This window comes from Rhinolophus sinicus, linkage group LG13 (genome assembly GCF_036562045.2).
Source record: "Rhinolophus sinicus isolate RSC01 linkage group LG13, ASM3656204v1, whole genome shotgun sequence".
NCBI classification, from domain to species: Eukaryota; Metazoa; Chordata; class Mammalia; order Chiroptera; family Rhinolophidae; genus Rhinolophus; species Rhinolophus sinicus.
In genome coordinates this window covers 54,925,990-54,950,895 of record NC_133762.1, presented here as the reverse complement: position 1 = coordinate 54,950,895, position 24,906 = coordinate 54,925,990, and the positions used below count along the sequence as shown (strand labels likewise).

The 24,906-nt window shown below is 39.8% G+C and overlaps 1 protein-coding gene and 1 non-coding gene across 4 annotated transcripts; both read left to right on the top strand.

Moving 5' to 3' along the window:
- The first annotated feature begins 1 nt into the window (after nucleotide 1).
- On the top strand, nucleotides 2-22,566 carry SNX5 (sorting nexin 5). 3 transcript variants are annotated; one of them, XM_074318155.1, is made up of 14 exons: nucleotides 2-59; nucleotides 295-377; nucleotides 9,490-9,594; nucleotides 9,695-10,690; nucleotides 11,646-11,767; nucleotides 13,076-13,199; nucleotides 13,900-13,995; nucleotides 15,018-15,123; nucleotides 15,209-15,284; nucleotides 15,996-16,035; nucleotides 16,128-16,214; nucleotides 17,484-17,643; nucleotides 20,941-21,026; nucleotides 22,377-22,566. In XM_074318155.1, exons 5-14 carry the CDS (start codon nucleotides 11,694-11,696, stop codon nucleotides 22,425-22,427), a joined length of 900 nt encoding a protein of 299 aa, XP_074174256.1. In that variant the 5' UTR covers nucleotides 2-59; nucleotides 295-377; nucleotides 9,490-9,594; nucleotides 9,695-10,690; nucleotides 11,646-11,693; the 3' UTR covers nucleotides 22,428-22,566. The 3 variants fall into 3 exon arrangements, with proteins under 3 accessions (XP_074174256.1, XP_019566269.1, XP_019566271.1); XM_019710710.2 differs by having other exon boundaries at nucleotides 8-59; nucleotides 10,580-10,690; XM_019710712.2 differs by lacking the exons at nucleotides 2-59; nucleotides 295-377 and adding an exon at nucleotides 9,009-9,080 and having other exon boundaries at nucleotides 10,580-10,690.
- Nucleotides 5,043-5,281, top strand: LOC141568378 (small nucleolar RNA SNORD17). Its single transcript, XR_012491523.1, has one exon. It is a non-coding gene; the product is annotated as a small nucleolar RNA SNORD17 (small nucleolar RNA).
- Nucleotides 22,567-24,906: the final 2,340 nt, after the last annotated feature.

The following is a 24,906-nucleotide window of genomic DNA, read 5'->3' as shown; positions in this document are numbered from 1 at the left end:
TGTTTCCGCGTTCCTGTGTGGCACTGCGGTCAGTGGTTTCCGCGTGGCCTGGAGCGAGGGTAGGCTCCGCGTAGCTTCTTTGCCCGGCTCCAAGATGGACGGCATTGGGTCCCGGGGAGGCAGCTGCGGGGAGCACGTGGCACGCCAGTCTCCTTTCTCGGGGCTTCTGGGATGGTGGCGGAGTCGCGAGGCCTCCTGCCACTGTCGGGTAGGGAGGCTAGCGGAGGCGGGGCCGCGGCCGCCCCTGAGAAGTGCCCTGGCGGCGGCGGTCCAGCCTCTTCTTTCCTCGCACAGCCAGGCGGCCCCCGCTCGAGGTGCGCGTCGCCATGGCCGCGGTTCCTGAGTTGCTGCAGCAGCAGGAGGAGGACCGCAGCAAGGTGAGGCCATCCCCGCTGTCAGGCTCCAGGATGCGAGGCCCCGCCGACCTCGCGAAGCCCCACATTCCTTCTCCGGTCCTCCGGGGGCTCTGGGCCTTCTCGGGCACCCATATCTTGCTACGAGGGGCTCCCCCACGTGTGAAGCACCTGCCGGACCCCGAGCGCCCTATGCTCTCTTCTCTCTGAGCACTGCCCTGGGAGCTCCCTGCGGACCCTGGGAAGAGAGAACCAGAGACGTGGGACCGTTGCTAGTACCACGCGCGGCCCGGTGTCCAGTACCGAACCGGCGCGCGGCGCGTTTCTGGAGATCCGAGAATGTGTTTTTCCGTAAAAAGTTTTTAAAACTTTTCTTGGCTTCGTGAAGACTGGACGGGGAACATGAAGTCCACTTATCATGTAATAAATAGTGGTTTTGTTGTTTCTAAACTGCCCCCCCTTGAGAAAACTTTTTGGCTCAAATACTGGGGAAATTCCATAAAATCTGAAGCATGTTCCTTACAACTTTATAAATCTAAATGCGTCACTACGGGGTTCTGTAATTTTTAGTAGATGCTCAAATAATTGTTGAACTCGGTTTTTACTTTTATTTTGGGTGTTTATGTCAGTTATCCCCATGCCGCTTAAGTATTGAGGTCTAGAAGGTAAACTAATGCAGTAAATTCAGGTTACCACAGACAGATTTAGAGACACCCTCCGCTTTTTTATTGCTCCTTTAGATTTGAGTAAGTTTCGCAATTCAGAGAGGTTGGTCTGAACCACAGCGTCACGTGCAGAATCTTCAACAGGAAAGTTTTTTTGCGAGAAAGGGGGAAAAAAGCCCACATAATCTAAAAATGCAGGGCGCTCTCAAATTTAAGTAACCTGGTAGGAAGGCGTCTTAAAAAGTTAGAACTATTTAGAAGTCTTATTTGGAGAGACTGTTTTTCATCTAGTACCAAAGTTCACGCACAGCATGCCTGGATTGTTCCAACACCTGGTATCATTGCTGTATTAGTTATTGAAATGCAACTTTGTGCATGAGTAGGGTCTTGGTTGTAGTATTTTTACTTGAAAGTTGAGAAGTAAATTTTTTTACTAACACCGAAAGTGGGAACTTGAGACTATTCTTTCTAGAACGTTCCAAAGGAACTTTTTTCAAGTTTAGATGCTGACTAGGAATTTTGATAGCAATTTGATTACCCCCCACATGCACTTACTTTCTTGATCAGAATCTGTTTTAGCTATTTTAAAGGACTTCACTGCTTTAGCAGGCCTTATTTGTTAATGCAGTATGTGGTAGCTGGTATTTAAAATAACAACATTCTGAAGGGTTTGTGAAGGCCTCCTGGATTTAGTGGCTACAGGAAAGTATTATATAGAAATATTTTCTTTCTGATTTTTTTAATTACAGAAATAAGGAAATAATAAAACTTAATAAAATATTACCCTAATACATGGCTTCATTTTGCTTCCTGATTTAATAGATCGCCTAGATGGTTTTTGCTGTTAACCTGATGGGCAAGATTGTATTTGGATCTTTAAATTTAGAAAAGTAGGGTTTTACCAAGTCTGACCTCTGAAAAAGTTAACTAAAGCATTAACACCATTTGGGCCCATCCTCGTGATAAACTGCTCCTGTGCTGCCCCTGTGTCTCCCCCTAGCCGCCCCCGACAGTTTTTAGTGGGTAGGGGGGAAATAATTGGAGATGGTGCAGAACTTGTTCCCATAAAGTTACCCTGGCCTCCAGTCATTTTGCACCTTCTAGGTTCTCCTGGGCATCCTGTTTAGGTTCCCACTCATTCAATGTGTATTTTTCTATGATGATGAGTCTCATCCCATTAGTCTAGCAAAACCTACAACAAATTGAGTGTGAGTCCAGATTGCCTCCCAGGACTTTTTTTTTTTTTTTTTTAATGATTCTTAAATTGCTATAGACTGAAGTAAGTTGAGCACAGGGGAAAAGCTTTGCAAGGACTAGGTGGCAGCCCTTCCCGGCCTAGTGCTATTACAACTTAGCCGTAACTTTCACTAGTTGGGTACATGGGCTTTGGGTAGATGGTGTCTTCAGAGCCAGTCATATAATGTTTAAGAACTGCTGTTCTTATTTGCATTTTTTTGTTAATTGGTGTGGAAGTTGTCTCTAGGGACACTTGACTCCACCAGCTTGGGTAAGTCTCCTACAATTAGTATAGGAACAGCCCTGAACTTCGACCAATACTGCAGCAAGTCCAAGTTTACAAATTTTTGTGTACTGACGTTTTCTACATTTGATAGCTCGACTTCGTTTTTTCTTTTTTAAACTCTGGAAGTACGATTTACCAAAGCTGCCCGCAAGCCTTGGTTCTGGATCAGTAACTTGTGCACAGTATTGTAAGATCCCAACATTTGTGAGTACTACTTTAGGGCAGGTCATGATCTCACTTTTTTTTTTTTTTTTTTTTGGCTGTAGGAAGAAATGACTAAGGGAGGCTATTATAGAAATTTCTAGATTCTGAGATTATTTGGTGTGAGACCTAGTAAGTGACTAACATCTATTGTAGAGCTTTAGTTTAAACCAGGGTTTCTCAATCTGAGCCCTATTGACGTTTTGGGCTTGTTAATTTGTGAATTGTCCTGTGCATTGTAGAGTGTTTAGCAGTATACCTAGTCTCTACTGGATAACGGTAGCTCTCTTCCCTCCAGGAGTGACAGTCAAAAATACATACATGCAGGCATTGTCAGATGTTCCTTGGTTGAAAATCACCGGTTTATTACATTTTGCATTCTAAAATGTGATGTGTGGGTCAGGTTGTGTTACAGAGGCTAATCATTAGTGTGCTCGTGTATTTCAATATTTTTCAAATCTATGATTGATAAATTGTAAGGAAATAACATGCTGTATAAAATATAAGCACCATTGACTATCTTTGGAATCAGCCCCCCCCCCCCCCCCCAATATTGAGGAACCTTTATTCTGGGCAATTAGGATTACAAAAAGATTTACTGTGTTGGAATTCAGTGCCCTCTGATGCTACAGCATTCAAAACATTGTGGGCTGGAATTGAAGCTCACTAAGAAATGTGCCACAGGATAGAACTTGGTTTAAAATCCTGCTTTTTAAACAGTTTGCTCTCTTTATTGTCAAGGCCTTGCTTGAGGAAATGAGACAAGAATAATTCTGTAGGTTAGTACTCTTCAAATAGTGGTGGGAGGTGCATGCCGTGAAGTTAGGTCGTATTTAGGGAAACAACCTTTTAATGCACCCAGTTATTTTGAGGAAAGTATTTTCAGAGCTTTGTAAGTTCTACCTTTTCTTTGTGAAGGAGTGAAGGAAGATGGCTGCAGGAGGACATCTTGTCTCCCAAGAATGTGCCAAACTTGATTTTTACAAATACAAATGGAGAAGTTTCTTTGCATGATCTTACTTTCTAAAAAGCTACTTTTTCACTTCCACATTTGTTTATTTTCTGATTGGTCATTCAGTTACTCTTAAGAGATGGCCCTTCTAAAAGAGGGACGTGGAACTTGTCAACTGTTTCATGCCCCAGAGGCAAACCATAAATAACGGAGCAGTGTGTAAGTTGCAGTTAGGAAGGCCTGAACTTCTTCAGTTCAGATATTGGGTCCTTGGCTTGTCACCTTCCCGCATTCCCTTTTACAAATTTGGTGTAACTTTTTCAGGCACCACTATGTAGTCTGAAGAGAAGAGTAATTTTCTTAGAACAGCTGCTTATATTAACCTGTGGAATGCATGTTCTGCCTGAGGAAGAGTTTATTATGGCTTACTTATTTTTGAGGGACAGACCCCTACTCTTCATTCTAGTCAGTGTACCTGATAAGTACAAATGCAGAAGCCAACCTCTTGGCTTTCACTTGATCTTTCTTGAAAAGCAGTACAAAGCTGCTGGTGAGTGATGAAATGAGGTGCTGGAATATTTACATCTAAGTGAGCTGGGAAATATGTGGTACCTCTGAATCAAAGCAGCAGAAATCTCACCATGAAGCAGGCAGTCTTCTCCATGCTGCCATTGTGTCTCAGATAACACAAGCTTAAGCTCAGATGGCTCTCCATGTTGCTGAATCTTTGTTGGTGGTGAAGTAATTTTTTTTTTTTTTTTTTCAAACCTATTTCTATTTGGTTTGATCAGAAAGGTCAGGCAGTGGATGTTGTTAAATACCCTCAACCTGAGTAATGTGTAACATGTCAGGTTTGTTTGTTAGCAGAGGGCTGTGGACTTGATAAACCAGGCAACTTTTGGGAGGGAGCCTTGATGGGATTCGATAGTACGTGAAGGGCTTTAGCTTTGAGTGGAAGAAATTTTCTATTTGTTCCAGCCCTTCCTCTAGCAGTGCTTTGTTGATTCCCAGTAGAACTTCTGTGCTAGGAGATCCTTAGAGATCATATAGTTCAACCCTTTCACTTTGTGAATTCGTTTGAAAGTAATCGAGGTATCTAATAATTAGATGGATTTCTTGTAATGAATATTGTTTTTTATTTTTTAATTAAAGTTTATTGGGGTGACAATTGTTAGTGAAGTTACATAGATTTCAGGTGTACCAGTCTGTATTACATCATCTGTAAATCCCATTGTGTGTTCACCACCCAGAGTCAGTTCTCCGAAATGAATGTTATTTAAGCCAGTAATCCAGCTTAATCTTTCTGGTTCTGTGTTCGTAGTTCATGAGTTCATGGGCTTTGCAGCCTTGTGAAATGATGATTCAGTTTATCCATTCGCTGAGTGCGCTGCACTGACCTTCTTCCAAGCTTCTGTTCCTGTTCTAGGAACTTGGGGCCATGTAGCCTCCAAATGCCCTGCAGTCTGTGGTGTTCTACTGTGGACAGCTTGTGTGTGTTGGTGGACTACCGGAAAGAAGGGTTGGTGTCAGCAGAGATGGGTCCCTCTGGGTCCTGTCTCTCCAAGATGAGTGGTGGAAATCTGATCACATGCTGTAGCCCTTGAGTTTTGAAGCTTATGACTAACTTCTATAACTATTACCTATGTTAGTAGATTAAGATCTTCAGAAGCCTTTGGTTCTTTTGTCCTGGAAGACTAAGATATAGGCAGGCCTGAATTACAGGAAGGGAAGAACCAATTGGTGAAGGGCGAGATGAGGGGAGGTAAGACATGAGAAACACATACCTGTGAAAGAAGAGCTCGTACATTGCTTATAGTCTGTTCAGTTTTCATACACCAGTGCCACAACGAAAAGCTGGGATAGAACAGGTTTTGGTTACCTGCAAGATGGAAGAAAACTAACAAATAATTCACACCAGTCTTGAACCACAAAGAGGGATTTGAAGAAGGATATAGTAATTAGAATTTCTAAAGAGCACTTCTTTCCTGTGAGTTGGAACAGTAACAAAGTAATACATGTTTCAGAAGTATGTATCATGTGAGTCTTGGTTTCAGAAATTAATGCAAGTCTAGTGTGTGCAGCAGAACCTTTTTGGGTTTATTTCCTCACTAATGAGTATTTGACTAGGCAAGGTATGTATACCTTTCTAACTGAAATACGCTGTTTCTTGCTTCCTGTGATCAAAGTGAAAATGTGATCCGGGTGGGAAGCTTCTTGCTTATTTTGGCTCCATGCTGTCAACAGACCATTCATGGATGACTTGTCACATTGGCTGTGTCCCTGGTAGAGTTCTTAGTTCCTTAGGCAGTGGGATGAAGGATAACAGCAAAAATCCGTAGGAGAGAGAAGAGAAACGCTTTCAAGGCAAGACACACTGATATAGCTAACATGTGCTGGCTAATAAGTACATTGCTTCTGCTTTGGGAATGGAAACCAGAAAATTACTTAAATATATACTAGTATTTTTCTATCTGTTGTAGTTTCTTTGCAACATTCAAATTAAGATGGAAATATAGGGGTTGGCATATTCAATTTTTTTTTTTTTACATTGTATACAAAATTGATTAAACTTAAATGGCTACTCAACTAGCTCACATTCTAGCAGGTTAGAGTTACTATGGAGATTTCTTTCCATTGTGTCTTATTATTTTGGCTGTATGGCACTAGTAAACTGGAGTCTGTATGGACCATAACGGCACTTACATCTTCTGTATATATCTTCTGTTCTCCCCTGTTGGCTCGAATTTCAGAATCTAGCCTTCCGTGTTGTGTCCTTTGCCATCCGTGAGCCATTAAACCTTTTGAAGAGGGAGCTTTGCAGATGGTGTTAAGTACCAAAGCGAGTCATAAGTGAGATTTGGACCAAAAGTGGTCCTCAGTTCAGAGCTTTGCAGTTGTCCTGCAGCCATTGTCATGTGCCCCACTTGGGAGGCTGATGAACAGGTTGATGAACAGGTGAGAAAATGTGCAGGGATTCTGTATCGGTAAAACAGTCAAAATTTTGCTTTCTAAATGAAGCAGTGCTTGTTTATCCCCCCCACCTGCTTTTTTTCTTGTCACAAAGATTATTGTAATCTTTACTATAAGGATTAATCTGACAGGAAGTACATTGGGGACTGAAACTCCACCTAAAACTTTGGGTATGTGATATAGTGGTTTCTGTAGAAATCTACAATGGAAAAATTAACATGACACCGTTCTGAAGCCTGCCTGCCTTTCACCACTGATTTAAACAGCCATTCTGGGCATTTTGACACTTGTGGCCCAAGTCAGAGACTCACGGTGTTGGTCAGCAGTGCTAAGCAGTATTCTGGATGCCTATTTAGGGTGGGGATAGAGGTGAATGAGTGGGGGAAAATATATGGAGGGATACAACCCACTCCTTATACCCTCCATCCTGGTGATTTATTTAGCAGCTATTGTGGCATGGGGTTGTGGGGTGTTGGCTTTGTTGACTAAGCAGAAGGAAAGCTGAGCTTTTAATCACACTTGATGTTTAATGCTTCCTGAGTAAGAATACAGTGCTGACTTAGAAGTTTTAAACATTTCACAACATTTAACTTTCTGATGATTTATCTGCTTCATTATCTGGAGGCTTATATGCTGCAGTATGGGTTATATGTATCCTCATCTCACTCATACCAAAAAACTACGCCAAAAAATATTTCTGTGGTGGCATGAAAGGAAAATTACTGACTGATACAGTAAATAGTCTGGGCTATTACCTCTGTATGGTTGGGGGCATAGGAAAAGAGGAAACGAGAAGGGAATTGTTCATTGGGACAAAAAGCAGTTGGTAAAGTTCGTTGTGAATTTGACTATGGTGCTTATTAAATAAGCCCCATTTACTAGATTACATTCCTCTTGGATCCTCCAACCCCTAATTCCAAAACTAGTCCATGTGGAGCTCGTAGGCTCATTGAGTTTGTTTGGCTTATAGTGAGCTAAAATGGAATTGTCAGCATGTTCAGAAATTGAGATGGCTAGAAACCAGGATATGTGACTTCTTTAGGAAATGGAAAATCTCAGGAAACATGAAGGTTGTTGCTGAGCTCAGGGAAATGCACCTTAGACCTGTCCTGTAAGCTGCCCCCATCTTTCCACCAGTATCTGTTACCCTTTTTACACCTGCCCACTTTATTCCTGTACTGACTCTGGCAGCTACAAACATAAGATATGTAGGGTGTTCAGTATTCTCTGCAGTCAAGTTTTTGTGTATATTTTGAGGTCTTTTTGAACTCTTCATTTGCCCAGTGGTAACTTACCAGAAGGAAGGAAGCTTTTATCAGAGATGTCAGAGCTAGAGTCACAGGCATGATAAAATGAAATATCTCTGACCTTGAAGCTTTATCTTTGTAAAGAGCTCATAAATGGGCATAGGAAAATTAAGCCAAACAAGCAAGTATTTCATAGGAGTCATCAAGAATTCATTTGGGAGAGAAGTCTTTAGGTTGAGATGTCAGGGACTGTTAAGGATATTGTGATCTTACTAATACCTAATGTTATGATGACAACTTTAAGCATGTTTCTTAGAGGAAAGCCATTGTTAACAGGGCTAACTCTGGTTTTTGCAATTTAATTTTTTCTTAGTGCTAATGGGAAAAGGGAGGTACTGACAACTTCTAAAATACAGAGAACTAATTTGTGCATTTTTAGTGAATATATTTAATCTTTTTACACCTGATTGAACCAGTTTATCTAGTTTCGATAATCAGTTTTTGGTCTTGAACTTTTTATTTTGAAGAAATAAATCTAAAGTGAAATTTAAGGGGAAATAACCTCAGCATTCCGTTCTCATCTTCTTGACTCCGATCTTCACTTCGCATTCTCTCTGTTCAGTAATCTAGAGTGTTGGGACAACTTTACTTTAGCACAGGCTCATGGTTTGCGGGGGGGTGGGAAGACATGTTTATTCATGCAGTTTCATGTCTTGTTTGGGTCAGGCCTTCAGGTTGATCGTCAGCTTGTCTGTTTTAAGAATTAGGGAATTTGTCGTATTAAATTTAGTGCGAAGCAATTTTAACTACTTTTTCCTAACAGTCCAGTTCTTCCAAAAATTCTTTTTAAACTGGCAAAAAAGGAGTTGTATATTCTCTGAATTGCTAACTCACAAAATCTGTTACTTTTGCTTCCAGGGCAGTGCTCACACTTGTCCCTTATGTGTGACCATAGTGGGATTCTACTAATTAAGACCATTGCTAGTTTTACAATTCATCGCTTGTGTCTAGATTTTTTTACTCTCCTTGAAAACAGTCCCTGAATATAAATAGGTCCACTCTTGAACTGGATTTTTCTTATCTTTTCATCCAGGATCCCACACTACATGACTGTTCTCTGTGCCTTCTCTCTGTTTTCCTAGCCTCTAACTTCTTTCAGATATATGTATGGTATGTATGGTCTGGTTGATAATGCCTCTTGAATGTTCTTTGTAGTTTGGGCACTTATGTAAGAAGTTGAAGATTTCTTCCTATCTAGTTCAAGCCTTAGTACAGTTTTTCGACTATTTGGTTAAGTATGTTTTTCATGTGACATAAAACAAGTAATATACATGATATTAGAATCCTAATTGCTTTGTTCAAATTACAGCAATACTTTGGACCTATTCATGCATTTAAGAGCAGATTTTCCCACAGTTTCAAGTAAACTTAGATTCTTAGATTTATCTCAGCTGACTTTGTTCTAAATGATCTTGTATAGACTGCTTTTAATTACTAGCTCCCATTTTTGGAAAGATACTTCTTAGAACTAAAATGAATTTGAGACTAATAGCAAAAAAAAAAAAATAATGTATTTCAGCTGAGATCTGTATCCGTGGACCTGAATGTTGATCCCTCGCTTCAGATTGACATACCTGATGCACTCAGTGAGAGAGATAAGGTCAAGTTCACAGTACACACCAAGGTAAGTGACTGCATGACTTCAGTAATAAAACAGTGCTAGGTTGCAGCCTTGGCTCTGAGAAGAGACTTCCAGAACTGAAATGGTTGCCATTTGTTTGCAGTGTCGCACCATGGCAAAGTGAGCACCGCCCTCATCTTCCTGGTAGTGAGCCTCAGATAAGTCCACTTGTTGCAGGATTTACCACTGTGGTGGAGCCCTAGGGCTGTGGGTATTGCTGCTGTTACAACCAGGCGAAGTGCTGTAGGGGAGCCAACTAAACCTACACAGTTGAATTCTTCCACTTTGTCTTTTTAATTTGTCTGCATGGGAGGTGCTTGCTTTCTCATGTTTACTGAGTTCTTGTCCTTTGCCCCACTTAATTCTTGTGATTAAAAAAACTATTTCCTTCTCCAAATTTTTAATTTGACAATACAGCAATCTGGAATATGTAGAAAGTAAGTTTAGTTTCTTAGAATTAGTCCTTTCAGGACCATTTTCAACCTCATTTCTCCTTCCATACCAGTTAAAAGGTATTTGAGTGCTTGTCTTATGTCAGGCACTGTTATAAAGGGTTTACATGGATTTGATCTTTTTTTTTTTTTTTATAACAACCTTATAGTGTTTTATTATCCCTGTTTTATAGGTGAGGAAACTGAGGCTTAGGTTTAAATAAAGCAAAGGTCCTCTCCCACATGGTTTTCTCTTAATACCTTGGTGGCTTGGTTACCATACCTCCGTTATTCAGGAGGCAGTGTGAAGACTACATGATAATACCTGCCTGAGTTGACCTGAAAGGTGGAGTTTTGTGAAAAGAATAACTTAAAGAATATGTTGAATCTTAGCTATGACTTTTTATGGTGATGGGGGAGATTATGTGTTGCTGCTTTTTGTTCTTTATTGGATCTTATTGTGATGTTTTTTATGTAGAATTTTCCCATAGTACAGCCCAGGAAACTCAAACCATTGTATCTAAAAGTGGTTGTTACCGGTTAACTTTTCTTTGCAGACCACGCTGCCCACGTTTCAGAGCCCAGAGTTTTCTGTTACAAGGCAACATGAAGACTTTGTATGGCTACATGACACTCTCACTGAAACTGCAGACTATGCTGGGCTTATTGTAAGTGCGTTTTGGAAAATCAAATAATAACTGAAGCTAGTTTCTTCTACTTTGCTGCTCATTTTGTCCGAAGAGATTTTTACCCACTTTTCAAATGGATTATGAAAATAGTCTGATTTCATCTTCCAGCTAGAGTATGTGTTAACCATTACTGTTAGTCTAAACTATATGAGAATAGTGTTAACAGTTATGAATGAAATGAAACATACAGTCTTACATTTTGTACAGTATAAGAGGGTAAACAGTTTCATGATTTAACTAACTCTTACCTACCTCTGGGTTTGGTGTTTCTGGCATTTTTCTTTAGGCATCAAGTAGAATTGATTTTTAGGAAAACCTCAGTATTGGTGATGTTATGCAGTACATTTCTCAAAAGGGTTTTAGTCTGCTCAAAGTAAAGGAGGCAGTTGTCATAGTGCTCAGATTTTTAGAGTTAATGCATGGCTGCAGGAAGAGTCTTAGCTGATTTTAAAGGAGAATTAAGTGGCTTGTCTTGCCAGGCCGACTGAAGAATCTGGCCAAATAATTAAACAAAATTAGTACTGAAGCTTGTATTTAAGAATGTTCTCTTCACTCAAAATTAGAATCTTTTGATTATCCTCTGGAATTAAAAACTCCTTTTGAAGTCTACTGACTATAATCTTGGTGGTTCTTCACCAGCTTCATGTTAGCCCTGATTGTAATATTAATATATAAACTTTAAACTGACATTGAAGCAGGATAGATACTATTGTACCCTCCCTGCTAATTGTCCATACTGGGTAAACTGAATAAGTGATTACACTCAAAGCGAGCGCCAGTTGTGGTCAGGACACTTCTTTTTAGTGGCCAAAAGGAATAAGCTTAAGAGAAAAACAGATTGACCAACAGGGCTGGACACCTCTCATGCACAGTCCCCAACTAGAGTATCACTGCCTGCATGAGAATGCTCACAGGTTACCTGTCTCTGCTGCAGATTCCGCCTGCTCCTACAAAGCCTGACTTTGATGGCCCTCGAGAGAAAATGCAGAAACTGGGAGAGGGTGAAGGGTCTATGACCAAAGAAGAATTTGCCAAGATGAAGCAAGAGCTGGAAGCGTAAGTGGGTCTCTTTGATGGGACTCTATCTGTTGAGAAAAAAAGTGGTAACATACAGAAATAACAACCTGACAACTAATTTAATTTTTTTAAAGTATGGTAGTTAATTAGTTGCCTACTGTTGTCTTTTTATTTATTTATTTTTTTTAAAGGAGGGCGCAGCTCACAGTGGCCCATGCCGGGATCGAACTGGTAACCTTGGTGTTACCAGTACCACACTCCAACCAACTGAGCTAACAGGCCATCCCCTAGGGTGTCTTCTAAAACTACATTTTGCAGAGTGTGGGGCACATTCTTTGAACTTTATGCCTTGACTTCCTGGGGGCCATTAACACGGGATAGATTCGCTGGTTTCCCCTGTGTAGACCATACTTGTTTTGGGATGCTGGTCTGGCATAGTGAAGTAAACCTTTGTGTCTTTTTATATAAGGAATTCTTCAGGTTGCTGATAATGTAATGTACAAAGCTTTCTTCTCTGAAATTTAATTACTAGAAATGCAGTTGAAACTAGATTGCTGTGAATGTGGTACAAAGAAGCATTATGAATAATAACCACATTGATGGTTTGAAAGAAGCCCAGGTCCGTAGGAAGTGTATTTTAATTATTTCAAGCAAAAGTGGGTTTTTTATTGCATGAAAGTTTCTTATGAAACCATTCTTGTACTACATCTTGGCTCCTTCCCCTCTTCCACCATCAGTATATTGGAATTCAGGTGCTCATTTCAGTAGTTCTCTTAATGCTCTGCCCCAAGACCATACTATCTAGTCCAGTGCTCAAGTACCTCCAGGTCCTGAATCATTCCGCATACACTTGACTGCCTGTCTTAACCAACTCAGGATAAAGCACCGAACACAACAGACTCAAGTTCCTACCATCGAGGAGTTTACAGTGATGTTTAATGTACAGATGGAGATAAAGCTGCTTTATAGTTTCTGACAATTCCAAGTCTTGTTAGACTCAATGCTGTGTACATAGCTGCAGAATTAAAGGGTTTTCATTATTTTAAAGAAACCAGTGTTCTGTGACTGCTAAGTACCAGCAGTACTTGCTTGTAGGTTTTGGGCTTTGCAGACTTGCTCCATCAACCCCAATTAAAATACCACTTTCCCCTTTCATTTGCTCATTCCACAGGTTCCAAAATGACAACTACCTTACTACCTAATTAGATAAAAAGTAATACCAAAATGTTTTGGTCCGGTTCAGATATTTTGCTTAGAGGCATGAGCAGAACACTGATGATAACTGGGAGCAGTAGTGGTTGTTAGTTAAACAATGCCAACACAATGCCTTGTGTGTTTCTCTTCCAGTGAATATCTTGCTGTCTTTAAGAAGACTGTATCCTCCCATGAAGTCTTTCTTCAGAGGCTGTCTTCTCACCCTATTCTCAATAAGGACCGCAACTTTCATGTTTTCCTGGAATATGATCAGGATGTAAGGCATTTTAATTCCATTTCTGTGATCCAGTTAAAATGTACAAGACTATACTTTTTAAAAATACACTTGATATATTTTCTGAAAAATTGACTTAAAATTCTGAATTTCTTACCAACACACCAGAAACCTTTTTTAGATGCCACTTTCCCTTCCCCACAGATCCATTATGTAAGACATTTTTATAAAAGGCTACTAAAGATTTTGACCTTTTCCCATTCTAAAGACTAGTGTTCTTCCCTCAGTTAGTTTGGGATTATTAGAAGGAACTTGAATTGATCCACATTTGTTTTCTCCCTGGCTACCGTTTTGTTGAAAGAATACCTGCGTGCCTTTTTTTTTCCCAACGTGTTAATTTTCTGTTAATATGTATGAGGCAGGCCCTGACTTAGAAATTTCCTCAGTGTCTTCTAACCAGTGAAATTTAATAGAACAGAACAGTAACTTTACCAAGAATTTAAAAGCTACTAAGACTTGGTGCCTAGATAGTTTTTCAAAATATCTCTTTAGTCACACTTTTAGAATTCTGACCTGTGGTTTAGTCATTTATTGGATATTTTAAATCTGGTGGTTGGGATGGAATTTAAGGTGTGTGCCTATGCAATTGAACACCTACTTGGAATGTACTCAGGACTTCTTTAAAAGAACCTTGAAAAATCTGTGTAACACAAACTATTCTTTTGGAATTCTCTTTTTTCAGCTAAGTGTTAGGCGAAAGAATACCAAAGAGATGTTTGGTGGCTTTTTCAAAAGTGTGGTGAAAAGTGCTGATGAAGTCCTTTTTTCTGGAGTTAAGGTAAGTTGCTTTTAGTTGTTACAGAAAATTCTTGACTTCGTGTGGATGTGAACTTTTATTTCTTCAGAAAACATTTGTGAAACAAATGGTATCAACTTCTCAGAAATGTAGTAATTTCTTTAAATTTTTGGTTATTTTTATATACTCATTTAATGTTCACTTATTTTCCCCAAATAACCCTGTTCTTTCCCTGAGAGGGAATAAACCTACCCACACTTAAGTCTTCATTTTCTCCTTTTCTGTAAGGAGAGAGCTTAGATTATTATTAAATAGAAAATAAGCTACAAGATCAGTATTTCATGCCATTGTCCAGAACTATACTGTCCATTTTGGTAGCCCCAGACACAAGTAGCAGTTGAGCACTTGTGTGCAGTTAAGGAACCAAATTTTGATTTACATGCTGGATTTCAAGTACTTGATACGAATAAAATCATGTACAATTTTTTGTTTTAGAGATACTGGGTTAAGTAAAATATTAAAAGTAATTTCACCTATTTTTTAAAAAATGTGGCTACTAGAAAAAATTTCAATGGCCCATATAGCTCACACACTTCTACTAGACAGTGCTGTTCTAGAAAATCAAATTAATATACAAGTCTCTCATTACCCACATAGGTACAATTTATTTCTTCACGCCTCAGTCCCCCAGTCCCTTTTTAAGTGAGTTATTTCAACAGCTACTATTTAATACCTATCTTTCTCACTTGAGGGCTTTAGTAAGCACCCTGAATAGAGGAGGCATTGTCAGAAATTTGGAAACTTTTGTAACTATCTCATTGGCATTGCTTTTAAGGTGTGTGGGATTGTCCTGTTTGGTGTCACTGGGGGTGCCCACCAGATACTGGTATTGCCTCTTAGTCTGGAACTGACCAAATTCATCACACCACCTACACCGAAGGCTAGGTAGCAACCCACCAGGCAGAACCACTAGTATAGCAGAATTGTTAGATAATAGAAAATAAATACACATTCATATTATTAAAAGTTTTGCGTCTTAAATTTCTTTTTTCTTCCCTTTTTAGGAGGTAGATGACTTCTTTGAGCAAGAGAAAAATTTCCTCATTAACTATTATAATAGGATCAAGGATTCATGTGCAAAAGCTGACAAAATGACCAGATCTCATAAAAGTAAATACCATTCACCCACTAGCCACTTAGCTTTGTTAATGTGCCAGCTCTATTCATATAAAAAGGGCTGTTATTGTCTCTGCAGATGTTTCAGATGACTATATCCACACTGCAGCCTGCCTACATAGCCTGGCTTTAGAAGAGCCCACAGTCATCAAAAAGTAAGTTTTTGTTGGAAAAGCATTTCCCCTAATTGAAAACTAGGTGGTTTAATGAATTAAAGTTAATGAACAGTGACTACATAGTTTTAGCTGTGCTCTTGAGTACAAGCTCATCAAGGGTAGTCGATATATTCCAGGAACTCAAGTCTTACACATCCTTGAACAGACACTTTGTAGGGCACTCAGAGGGCACTTCTGTATCCAACATGGTGGCTGTCATCAAAGCCTTTATTACATGTCTGTTTCTTATAGATTATTTTAATTTTGGAGTTGTCTTTGAGTGAAGTTTGCCTTGTGTGTTCTTTGACGTGTGGTGCTTGTCATTTACCTGAATACCCTGGACTGACTTCAAGAGATTTGATTAAGGTGATCATAAGGATAATGTAATGACCCCGGTTTGATCTTGAGCTTTTTTTTAATATGAATTTCTCACAGTTTTTCTACCCTGGCCACTTTCAGTGTGAGACAGTATCCTACTTAACACTTAGGCTTGGTATAACAGGTACTAGTATTTCTGATTTCAAAATGGAAGTCAGGCTAATGGCAGAACCAAGATGAAATAGTATATATTTATTGCTTTGGGACACCCATGGTGGTGGTTCATTAGAACCTGACTTTGGTTAACACAGCTTTCATGTCTTAGAGTACTTATAAAATCATACATCATGCATGATTCAAGACCTTAAACTAAAATCATGTGTATATTTTCAGGTACCTACTGAAGGTTGCTGAGCTATTTGAAAAACTTAGGGTAAGGATTTTTATGTTGATGTTCATTAAATGCTTTATAATCTGTAGATTTCTGTTTAGATGATGGTGACCTTTATTGTACTTTTTAAATAGAAAGTAGAGAGTCGAGTCTCCTCAGACGAAGATTTAAAGCTGACAGAGCTTCTCCGATACTACATGCTCAATATAGAGGCTGCTAAGGTAAGAAGTTCTTTAAGTCCTCAGAGGAGTGCAAGACCACCTGGCCGTGACCCAGAAGAGGTTTGATGTTAGAGATGTATTCTTGATAAAAATGAAGGAAGATAGGAATTTGTCAGGATTGTTTAAGTGATGTCGACCTAAATAAATAGAGGTATAAACTGAGATGAGCTTGAGTTACCAGAAATTGAGTTTATTGAGGAGTAGCAGAACTGCAATTCTAAAAAGCATCTGTGACAAGTCATAGGTGAGTCCGTTGAGGATTCGGGGTGGGCTGTATTTGTGGGCAAAGGAGTAGAAAGAGTTGAAGTCCAGCCAGAATTCAAGCAGTAAGTTCATTAGTCAGGAGATTTTTCTGGGTCTTCTGCAAATCGACCTCTTAGTCCTTAAGTTCTATTCTTCTGAGGGGGTACACATAATGAGGTTCTTCATTTCGTGTCCTCCAGTTGCATTTTGATTGAAATCTCTTCATGGTGACATGCCTTTATGTGGCACTGTATACTTAGATTGTATTGGCTCAGAAGCAGTAGGGGAGGTGCTGAGTACAGATAATAGTTTGGGGGATTCTCAGTTATTGGATGTGGGACATAACCAAAGACATATCAAAAGGTCTATTTCTGAGGTAGAAAGGGCTTGGGGATTTGTGAGTTTTTATTGAATAGCAGTTGTCACTGAAGACTTTGAATCATAAAAGGCAAGCAGAATGACCTTTTGGAATGAAACATGCATTCTTCACTATCTCCAATCCCCTGAACAAAATGTTTAAATTATTTTTATATAAAATATACTGAAGCAGGCAACATAAAATTAGATAGGGAAAATATGTAACAGGAAAATGTCATCAGGAAGTAGAAATTTGTTATTTTCCCCATAGTTTAGTTTTATTTTAATTTGTCCTTTGGCATGTTTCCTTAGTCTTTTACTTGATTTTTTTAAAACACACATTAGACTGTTGTCTTTATAATGGATTTAAGTGCTGATGGTAAACACAAATTTTTTGACTATACACAAAACCGAACCTTATCTATCTGTCATACATGCATCATAATTTCCCATTTTAGATAATGAGGTAACTTTAATTTGCTGTAAGATTGCAGACTATTTCAGATTAGATCCTCAGGGCAGATCCCTAGAAGCAGGTTTACAGGATAGGGTTATAAGAATGTTTCAGAGTATTTTAGATACTTAGTCTTCAGTCTTCCTATTTTGTTCTCTAGAGATTTTTCAGGGTAAAGTGAACTACCGTGTCATACCTGTTAATTTTCTTTTCAGGATCTCTTATACAGGCGCACCAAAGCCCTCATTGACTATGAGAACTCAAATAAAGCGTTGGATAAGGCCCGCTTAAAAAGCAAAGACGTCAAGTTGGCTGAGGCACACCAGCAGGAATGCTGCCAGAAATTTGAACAGCTTTCTGAGTCTGCAAAAGAAGGTCGAGCGGGGTCACTCTTTTTGCTTTCTATTTGGAAATAATTTCAAGCTTGCAGAGAGATGTTGCACAAATACCAGAGAATACTCATACATCCTTTACTTGGGATCACTTGTCCCTTCTGCTTTGTCACTTGGCACGTGTCCTACCGTGTGTGTTTTTATAAACACATTGTGTTTTTTTTTTAACTGTAAGTTTTATATATTGTGGTCCTTTTATTTCTAAGAACCTTGTTGTGCATTTCTCTTACCTCTATACAGTAGTACTTTAGTAACTTTGATACAATATAATACAATCTACTGTCTTAATTCTTAGTCTCAATAATCTCAGTTTTCATATCTCCTGAGTCTAATTTGGAAGGAACTGGTCTCAGCCTCTTTTTTTTTTTTTCAATGACATTTGCCTCCTCCCCCACCTCCCCACTCCGATTCAAGCCATTGTTTTTCTCAGTCTAGTTGGGTAGGACACCCCTCCCTGGCCCATGCTGGTATTATGAGCCTCGCACTCCCCCTGGCTGAGGCAATCATTCGCCAGTGTCGGTCGGCCACTCACAGACCTTCATGGCAGCCAGGCTGCCAGCCACTCGCGATGGTCACCGGCCACGGCACATAGCAGCTGGCGGTAGGTAGCTCACTGCTCACAGCAGCCCAGCTGCAGCTCTCCAGGGAGAGCTGTTGTTCACAATCTTAGCTGTAGAGGGCGCAGCTCACTGGCCCATGTGGGAATTGAACCAGCAGCCTCGGTGTTTGGAGCATGGTGCTCCAACCGAGACACGGGTGGCCCCAACATTGGCCCTTTTGAAGACCATAATCTCTTTTTTACAAATAGAATGTTTCTCATTTTTGATTGGCCTGTTTTCTCAAGATTCGGTTCCAGGTATGCATTTCCAACAAACTACTATATAAATAATGCGTCCTTCTTAGGGTATAGTATCTGAAGGCATGTTGTCTATCTTCACCTAAGCAGTTTTAGAGTGTTGTGGTATTAATTTTGATTACCCAATCAGGTGTTACATGATTTCTCCACTATATAGTTAACATTTTTTTCTCATGCCACTAATTAGCAATCCATGGGGAGAAAATTTAAGACTGCATGTTTCCTACTCTTCAACTTTCTCCCTAAGTATAGCCTGCGTTGATGATTCTTGCCTGAGTCAACCATTACTCTTGGTTGCAAAAAGGTGATTTTCCTCCTCCCAATTTTCGCATTCCCTTTCTAAGTCAGCACTTGACATTATTCTTTAAGCACAAGCCTTCTCTTCTCTCCTTATTTTTGTTATTAGTCAGGATTCCAATTTTTGAAAACAGTTTTTAAATTCATCACTGTACTAAGTTATTTTGGTGCTCAAATTGTCCAAACTTAGCCAGTGGGGAGTATCTTTAAGTCGACATATCCTTATGACATACTTCCCATTCTGTTCAGTAGTTAGATGTTCTATACTAATCTTACTACTCTTTTCCACTATTGCCCTGGAAGTCTCCATTTCTTCCAGAAGCCCAGATTCTTGTTTCTTAAAAGATTAGTAACAAGGTTTGGGTGCTAAATACACTCATTGCTCCTGTGGGGCCTCTGCTTTGGGCCCTTCTGCTTACAGTGAGGAAATGTAGGGGTATGTTTAGGTGCACATAGCTTCTCTCTTCCCTCCCCCTTCCGCACTCCCCTCCCCCCTTTGTCTTCCCTTTTCCCTCTCCTCCCCCTTCCCTTTCCCTCTCTGTCTTATTCCTTCTCTCCCTCTCTCTCCCAAGGAATCATGTTCCCATGATGATGATTCAATTCCAGTCCATGAGGGAAGGGTTCTTTCTTGCCTTCCCTCATTCCTTTTTAATATAGCTTAGGTTTTGGGAGATGGTGCACCATTTCCATTGAACATGAGTGTAATATAGTCTTTTCCTCAAGGAACCTCACTGCTGATAATTTGTAGGGGCCATGGAACAAGCCAGAGCAAAGTAAAGAATGTGTCTTTCAGAACAAATGTAATTATAGTAGGACTCTGTACTTGATTCACCCTTAAAACGCTTCCCCACCCTCTCAAAACTCAGGTTCCCATGAGAAATCCCAATTTCATTTTAAGACCTTGTTTTCCAAAAACTTTTTCTCCCCTGTAGTTTCAAAATCTAGGCATATCTGGAAACGTCCTAATAATAGCAATGAACAGTAGAGTTTTCCTTTGTCTTGGGTCGTGTCTATTTAGGACTATAATGTTTGAACTATAAGGGACAGAGCTGCTCTGCACAAAAACTTTGCAAATGACATGCAGACATGCTCATGTGGCTATCTTTTGGATTCTTTCATAGGAACCTCGCCCTATTAAAATAAATTTTTTAAACAGCGAATTTTAACTGACTTCAAAAGTATTGAGTTGAAATCTTAGGTTATTATATAGTCAGAATTTAGAGGCTCTGACAGTTTTAGAGGGGATGAAAGAAAACCACAAAGTTTTAAAATGGGACCAATCTAGGCCTATCGTTATTGCCTGAGATTTGTCCCTATGTTGCTAGAATTTATTTTCTTCATTCAAATTGTGAGCCTGAGTGTATGATAATTTAAAAGTATAAACTATTCTGAAAAATACAGAGGTGAACGGATCTTACTTAACCTGTTGGCCTTTGATCCCAGTTCTTTGTAAAATTTGTGGCTGAACTGATTAGAGTCAATCAAGTGAACATAGTAAAACAATACAGCGTGAGCAGGCAGCATGGGAGACGTTAATGTTAAGTCTGGTCTTCTGTGCGAGTCTCAGATGAAGGAGGCGAGCTTATTTTGACAGCCGAAGGAAGACCTGTTTGGCCTCATATACACAAGGTATTGTTAGTAACACATCAGTACAAAATTTTTTGTGTGAGTTTTTAATGTGGCTGCTTGCATTATATCTCTGTTGGACATTGCTGTATAGACATGATACAGGAGGATAAGTTTGAGTACCCTAGTGCACCAGCTTGAGCTAGGGAGGGTTTTCACAGTTTAAAAGTAATCCATAAAAAAGTCACTGGTTAAAGTGCGTATGGATCACCACCTCCCCAGCCCTTTCGCCACAAACACGAACCTAGAGGTTAAGGCAAAGCCACTCAACTCAGATTCTCCAAGTCAGTAGCCGTTCTCTGAATTTTGATGGTTGGTGGTTGGGTGGTATTGTTCACTTAACATCAATGACAAGCACGTCACTGCAGTGTCCGTAAAATGTATGTGTACCAATTGCAGAGATGATGAAAATGTGAGATGTGGTGGTGCATCACGGGATGATATTTGGAAGTTAAACTTGAAAAGTACTCAATTTTTCTTGGTAAACTTTCTCTTTTGTAGAACTAAGCAATTTCAAACGAAAGAGAGTGGCAGCATTTAGAAAAAACCTAATTGAAATGTCTGAACTGGAAATAAAGCATGCTAGGGTAAGTATTTTCTTCAAATTAAGCCAACAACTTTTTTTCTCCTAAGGTATTTCCCAATTTACTATCTCCTAAGTTATTTCCTCATCAGGCAGAGGCGTTTGCGCTATGGTTTTAATCCCCTGTAGTATAGGTGGGAGCTACTTGTTAGAGTACTTATTCTACTGCAAACCGAAAATCTGGAACATCTTGATAAAATACTGCTTTTGAGAAGAGTTTTCTTGGTGGTAGCTACCCTGCCTCCTTCTCAAAGTCCTTGCGGGCCACACTTTGAAGAACCCGTTCTAATAATTGGGACCCATCTAGCATACCATTAGAAGGTCTTAATTATCTGGAGTTCATGGAAAACATTTTTTAAAATGTTTTCTAGTTTTATGAAGTGTCTTCTGATATTCCCTTTTTGGTTTGGAAAAGAAAGAAAACTTTATATTTAATGTCTAGCTTAATTTTGCACAGAAAAGTTGGAGAGCAGTGGTTCTCAGTGCTTGATATGCATTAGAATCTAGTACGGAGCTTTGAAGACTTTTTGTTGCCCAGACCCATTCACTTGGAACTTCTGGGGATGGCTCTTTGAGTGGTTCCTAGGTGTAGCTGAGATTGAGCCCCGCTAGAGTGGCTATCTGGTCCAGGGCAACTGGGTCAGCCTTTGGGTCAGTAGAGAGCCATTGGAGGAGGGAGTTGTCACCAGCCATTAGCATTAGTTAAAGCAGAAAGACTGAACATTGGGTATATATTTTGAATTCCTTTATTGGGACAGCATAGATGTGTTTATTCACTTGCCTCTTGATTAAGCCCAACCAAGTCCCTTTCAGTTGGAGCTTTAAAGTATCGTTTATACATAAATTATACCCATAATGTTCTGGGTATTCTACATTTTTTTAATTCCTTTAAAGTGAGACCTTTTAAAACAATTTGTGTGAAGTCCTATTTAAATATTTATCATTTGTAATCTGATATAAAAATTTCACCCATAGCTAATTCTTAGCAACATTTTATCTGGTCTTTTCAAGGCCTTCAGCTTCAAAGAAGGACTCGTTTATGTAATATTTAGGTTAACTCACAGCAGAATAGGCATGACTGTGTAGGGAACAAACCTGGGGGTGGAGGTGCTAGAGTGAGCCTGTTATGTGCAGCAGCCCCAGACCCTCTAAGAGGAACTCACCAACATGAAAATGGGGTGAAGGGTGTAGGTTATGGTTCAGAAGTGATTTAATGAAGAAAAGCACTAACCCAGTTTTCTGGCTTTATGTCTCAAGAAAAGCTAGGTCTGTGGGTTTGAGTTTAATTCTTATATAGGAAGTCTTAGACCTAGCGCGATTCATTGGTTTATGTTGACTTTTGTTTTTCTTCCAGAACAATGTCTCCCTCTTGCAGAGCTGCATTGACTTGTTCAAGAACAACTGATCTGCCTTTTCTCTGAATGAAGGACACGAATGTGAAAGCCAGCATCACTTGCACTTAAATCATTACCACAGAAGATTTATTACCTTTGACTTTAGTTTAAAATTATGTTAATAAATATTTTGATTTCTAAAAATCTTAACACTTAACCATGTTGGTTTAAAAATATTTCTATTACGTGCTACTTGGACATAACTAATCTTTTCCTTATGCATTTAATAGCTCAAAGTGGGTAGAATCTAAATACTGGGTTCTCCTGTAATTTGTCTAGTTATTAAAAAAGGGTGCAGGAAACATGTGCCTTCTGGAAACAAGAATAAGCAATTGCCTGGCACATGTAGTCTCATTGTTTCATGTGCTCATATCCAGTTATTTTAGAGTAGGTGCCAGTTATAATAAATTCACCTACTTGTTACAGGCGACAGACATTCCATTCCTTAATTAGATGACTTCCCCCCTTCTTAACTCTCATAGTTCTTTAGTCATCTTAAGTGTTTATACGTAACAAGAGCAAGAAAGTCTCACCTTTATACACCCTTTGCAGCTCCATTTTTGTAGTGGGGATATATTTGAGAGAGAAGTATCTTTAAGGGTATAAAACCCAATAATATGGCATCTTTAGAAAATGGCCAGATCTACATTAATAAAGATATGATCATGCTCCCTAATGGGGCGGATGTTAGTGTTTGGATTTTTTATAAAGTGTATAATAAAATGATAAACCATGATACCATATGGAGTGTTTTTGTGGAAAGCAAGGCCAACCAAGTACATCCAAGACTGCATTTGCAGCTAAGCCTTGGCAGTGGTGAAGTGCTTTAGCGTCTACCCAGTCTTTCTGGCCTCTGTTCTAGTCTTAATGTTTTTGAAGACTACAGGCCAGTTTTTTAGAAGGTCCCCAGATCTGGGTTTGTCTACTTTTGACTTGATTCTGGTTTGCATTTTTGACAGGCTTTAAGTAACATAAGTTATGCTGTGTCCTCAGCATGTGTCTGTCTCATCATTGGCAATAACTGAGCACTTAAGGTGGTCCTTCTAGGTTTTCTCCCCTGAGAAGTTTTACATCTTACCTTCAACTGACTAAAACAAGAATAGAGGCTTAAAGTGGTGGGTAAACAAACATTTTTTTACAGTCTCAGTATCGTTCTAATAGTTAATCACAATGAGTTGGTATGAGGGTTGTAAGACATTGATTTTGAGTGCTCTGAGGGAGAATTTTTTCCTTAAAGTGATATTGAAGTCTTACCTCCCCAGCAAGATAGGTAGCTAAAATTTACTAAAATGGATTGGACATAGTAGCTTCTACTCCCTTTGTTACATATTTGGGAAGCATGGTACACAAAACGAGTGAAGTTGTACTGCTCAGTTCCTGACCGCATATCTGTCTGCTCTCCTGTCACTCTCATACGTATTGTCTGTAGTAGCAGAGGTGTGTGGTTGGGGCAAGCAACTCCTAGTGTACGTGGGTCACAGCTAGTCCAGGGAGCTGACTGGTCCTACCTTGCTTCAAGGCTTGACTGGAACCTTGCTGCACTTTGGAATAGGCCTGTTGCCAGATGTCAAAGAGGGGTGCTGTGTTCTGAGTGATGGCCCTGCTTGCTGAGTGGCCTAAGCAGGTACCCCTCTGAGCCAGACAGCCTTCTGTCACGTGCCCCACAAGTTAGTTTTATACCAGTGGTGTCAAATTTGGCACAATTCTAGATGTATTTACCTTCTGCACTATTGGTGTCAAGGATAATTTTTTTTAAGTAACTAGGTCTGAAGGTTATTCATGAAACCCCATGTCATTCTGAGTGGATGAAGGATGTTTCTGGTCCTTTCCCTTTCCTACCCATGTCAGTTAACAGTGCAACCACTGCCTTTCTGTTCTGTGTTCCTGAGAAACCAGCAGAGGTAGAGGTAACCAACTTCCTGAAGTGGGAAGGCACTAGATGTTTGTGAGACTAGATGCTGTCCTGTCCAAAGTGCCACAGCCTGTGGATGGGGTGCAGATCAAAGGCAAAGTGGCGTCTCGGCTTTAGGAGGATGCCAAGCGGAAAACTACCGCTGATGAAGCTTCCAAGGTTGCAGATGGGCTGAGGTAGAACATTTTGAAATGTTTTTCCTAAAGCCAGTAGGGCTACTTGAATGATGTGGGGAGGCCTTGGTCGGGATGTCTTTTAAAGCTTCAGCGAGAGTGCTGTTAAGTTGATTGTTTTGAGAACTGGAGATACTAGGAAAGTTGCGTTGTAACACAACCACAGTTCATAGGTAACACATTTTCCCTAAAGGGAGATAGGGGACACAGATGGGTAAAGGAATGACCATCTCGGCCTGGTCTGTAAAGCTTTGGTAGAAAGTCAAGGTCACCTCATGACTTCATTGCCATCAGTGGTGACAGCCGAAGCAGTAGGCCAGCTACCTGCCCACGTGTTCACTTGTTTTGCCCCCATGTTTTTGGGTCTGTTTACTCAACATTTGTCTTGCCTATGTTTTGGAGTGG

Coding starts and splice junctions, on each gene's coding strand:
- SNX5 (XM_019710710.2), top strand. CDS start 327: ATGGCCGCGGTTCCTGAGTTGCTGCAGCAGCAGGAGGAGGACCGCAGC. Junction 13,996..15,017: donor TCCTTTTTTCTGGAGTTAAG/GTAAGTTGCTTT, acceptor TTCCCTTTTTAG/GAGGTAGATGACTTCTTTGA. Junction 15,285..15,995: donor GAGCCCACAGTCATCAAAAA/GTAAGTTTTTGT, acceptor GTATATTTTCAG/GTACCTACTGAAGGTTGCTG.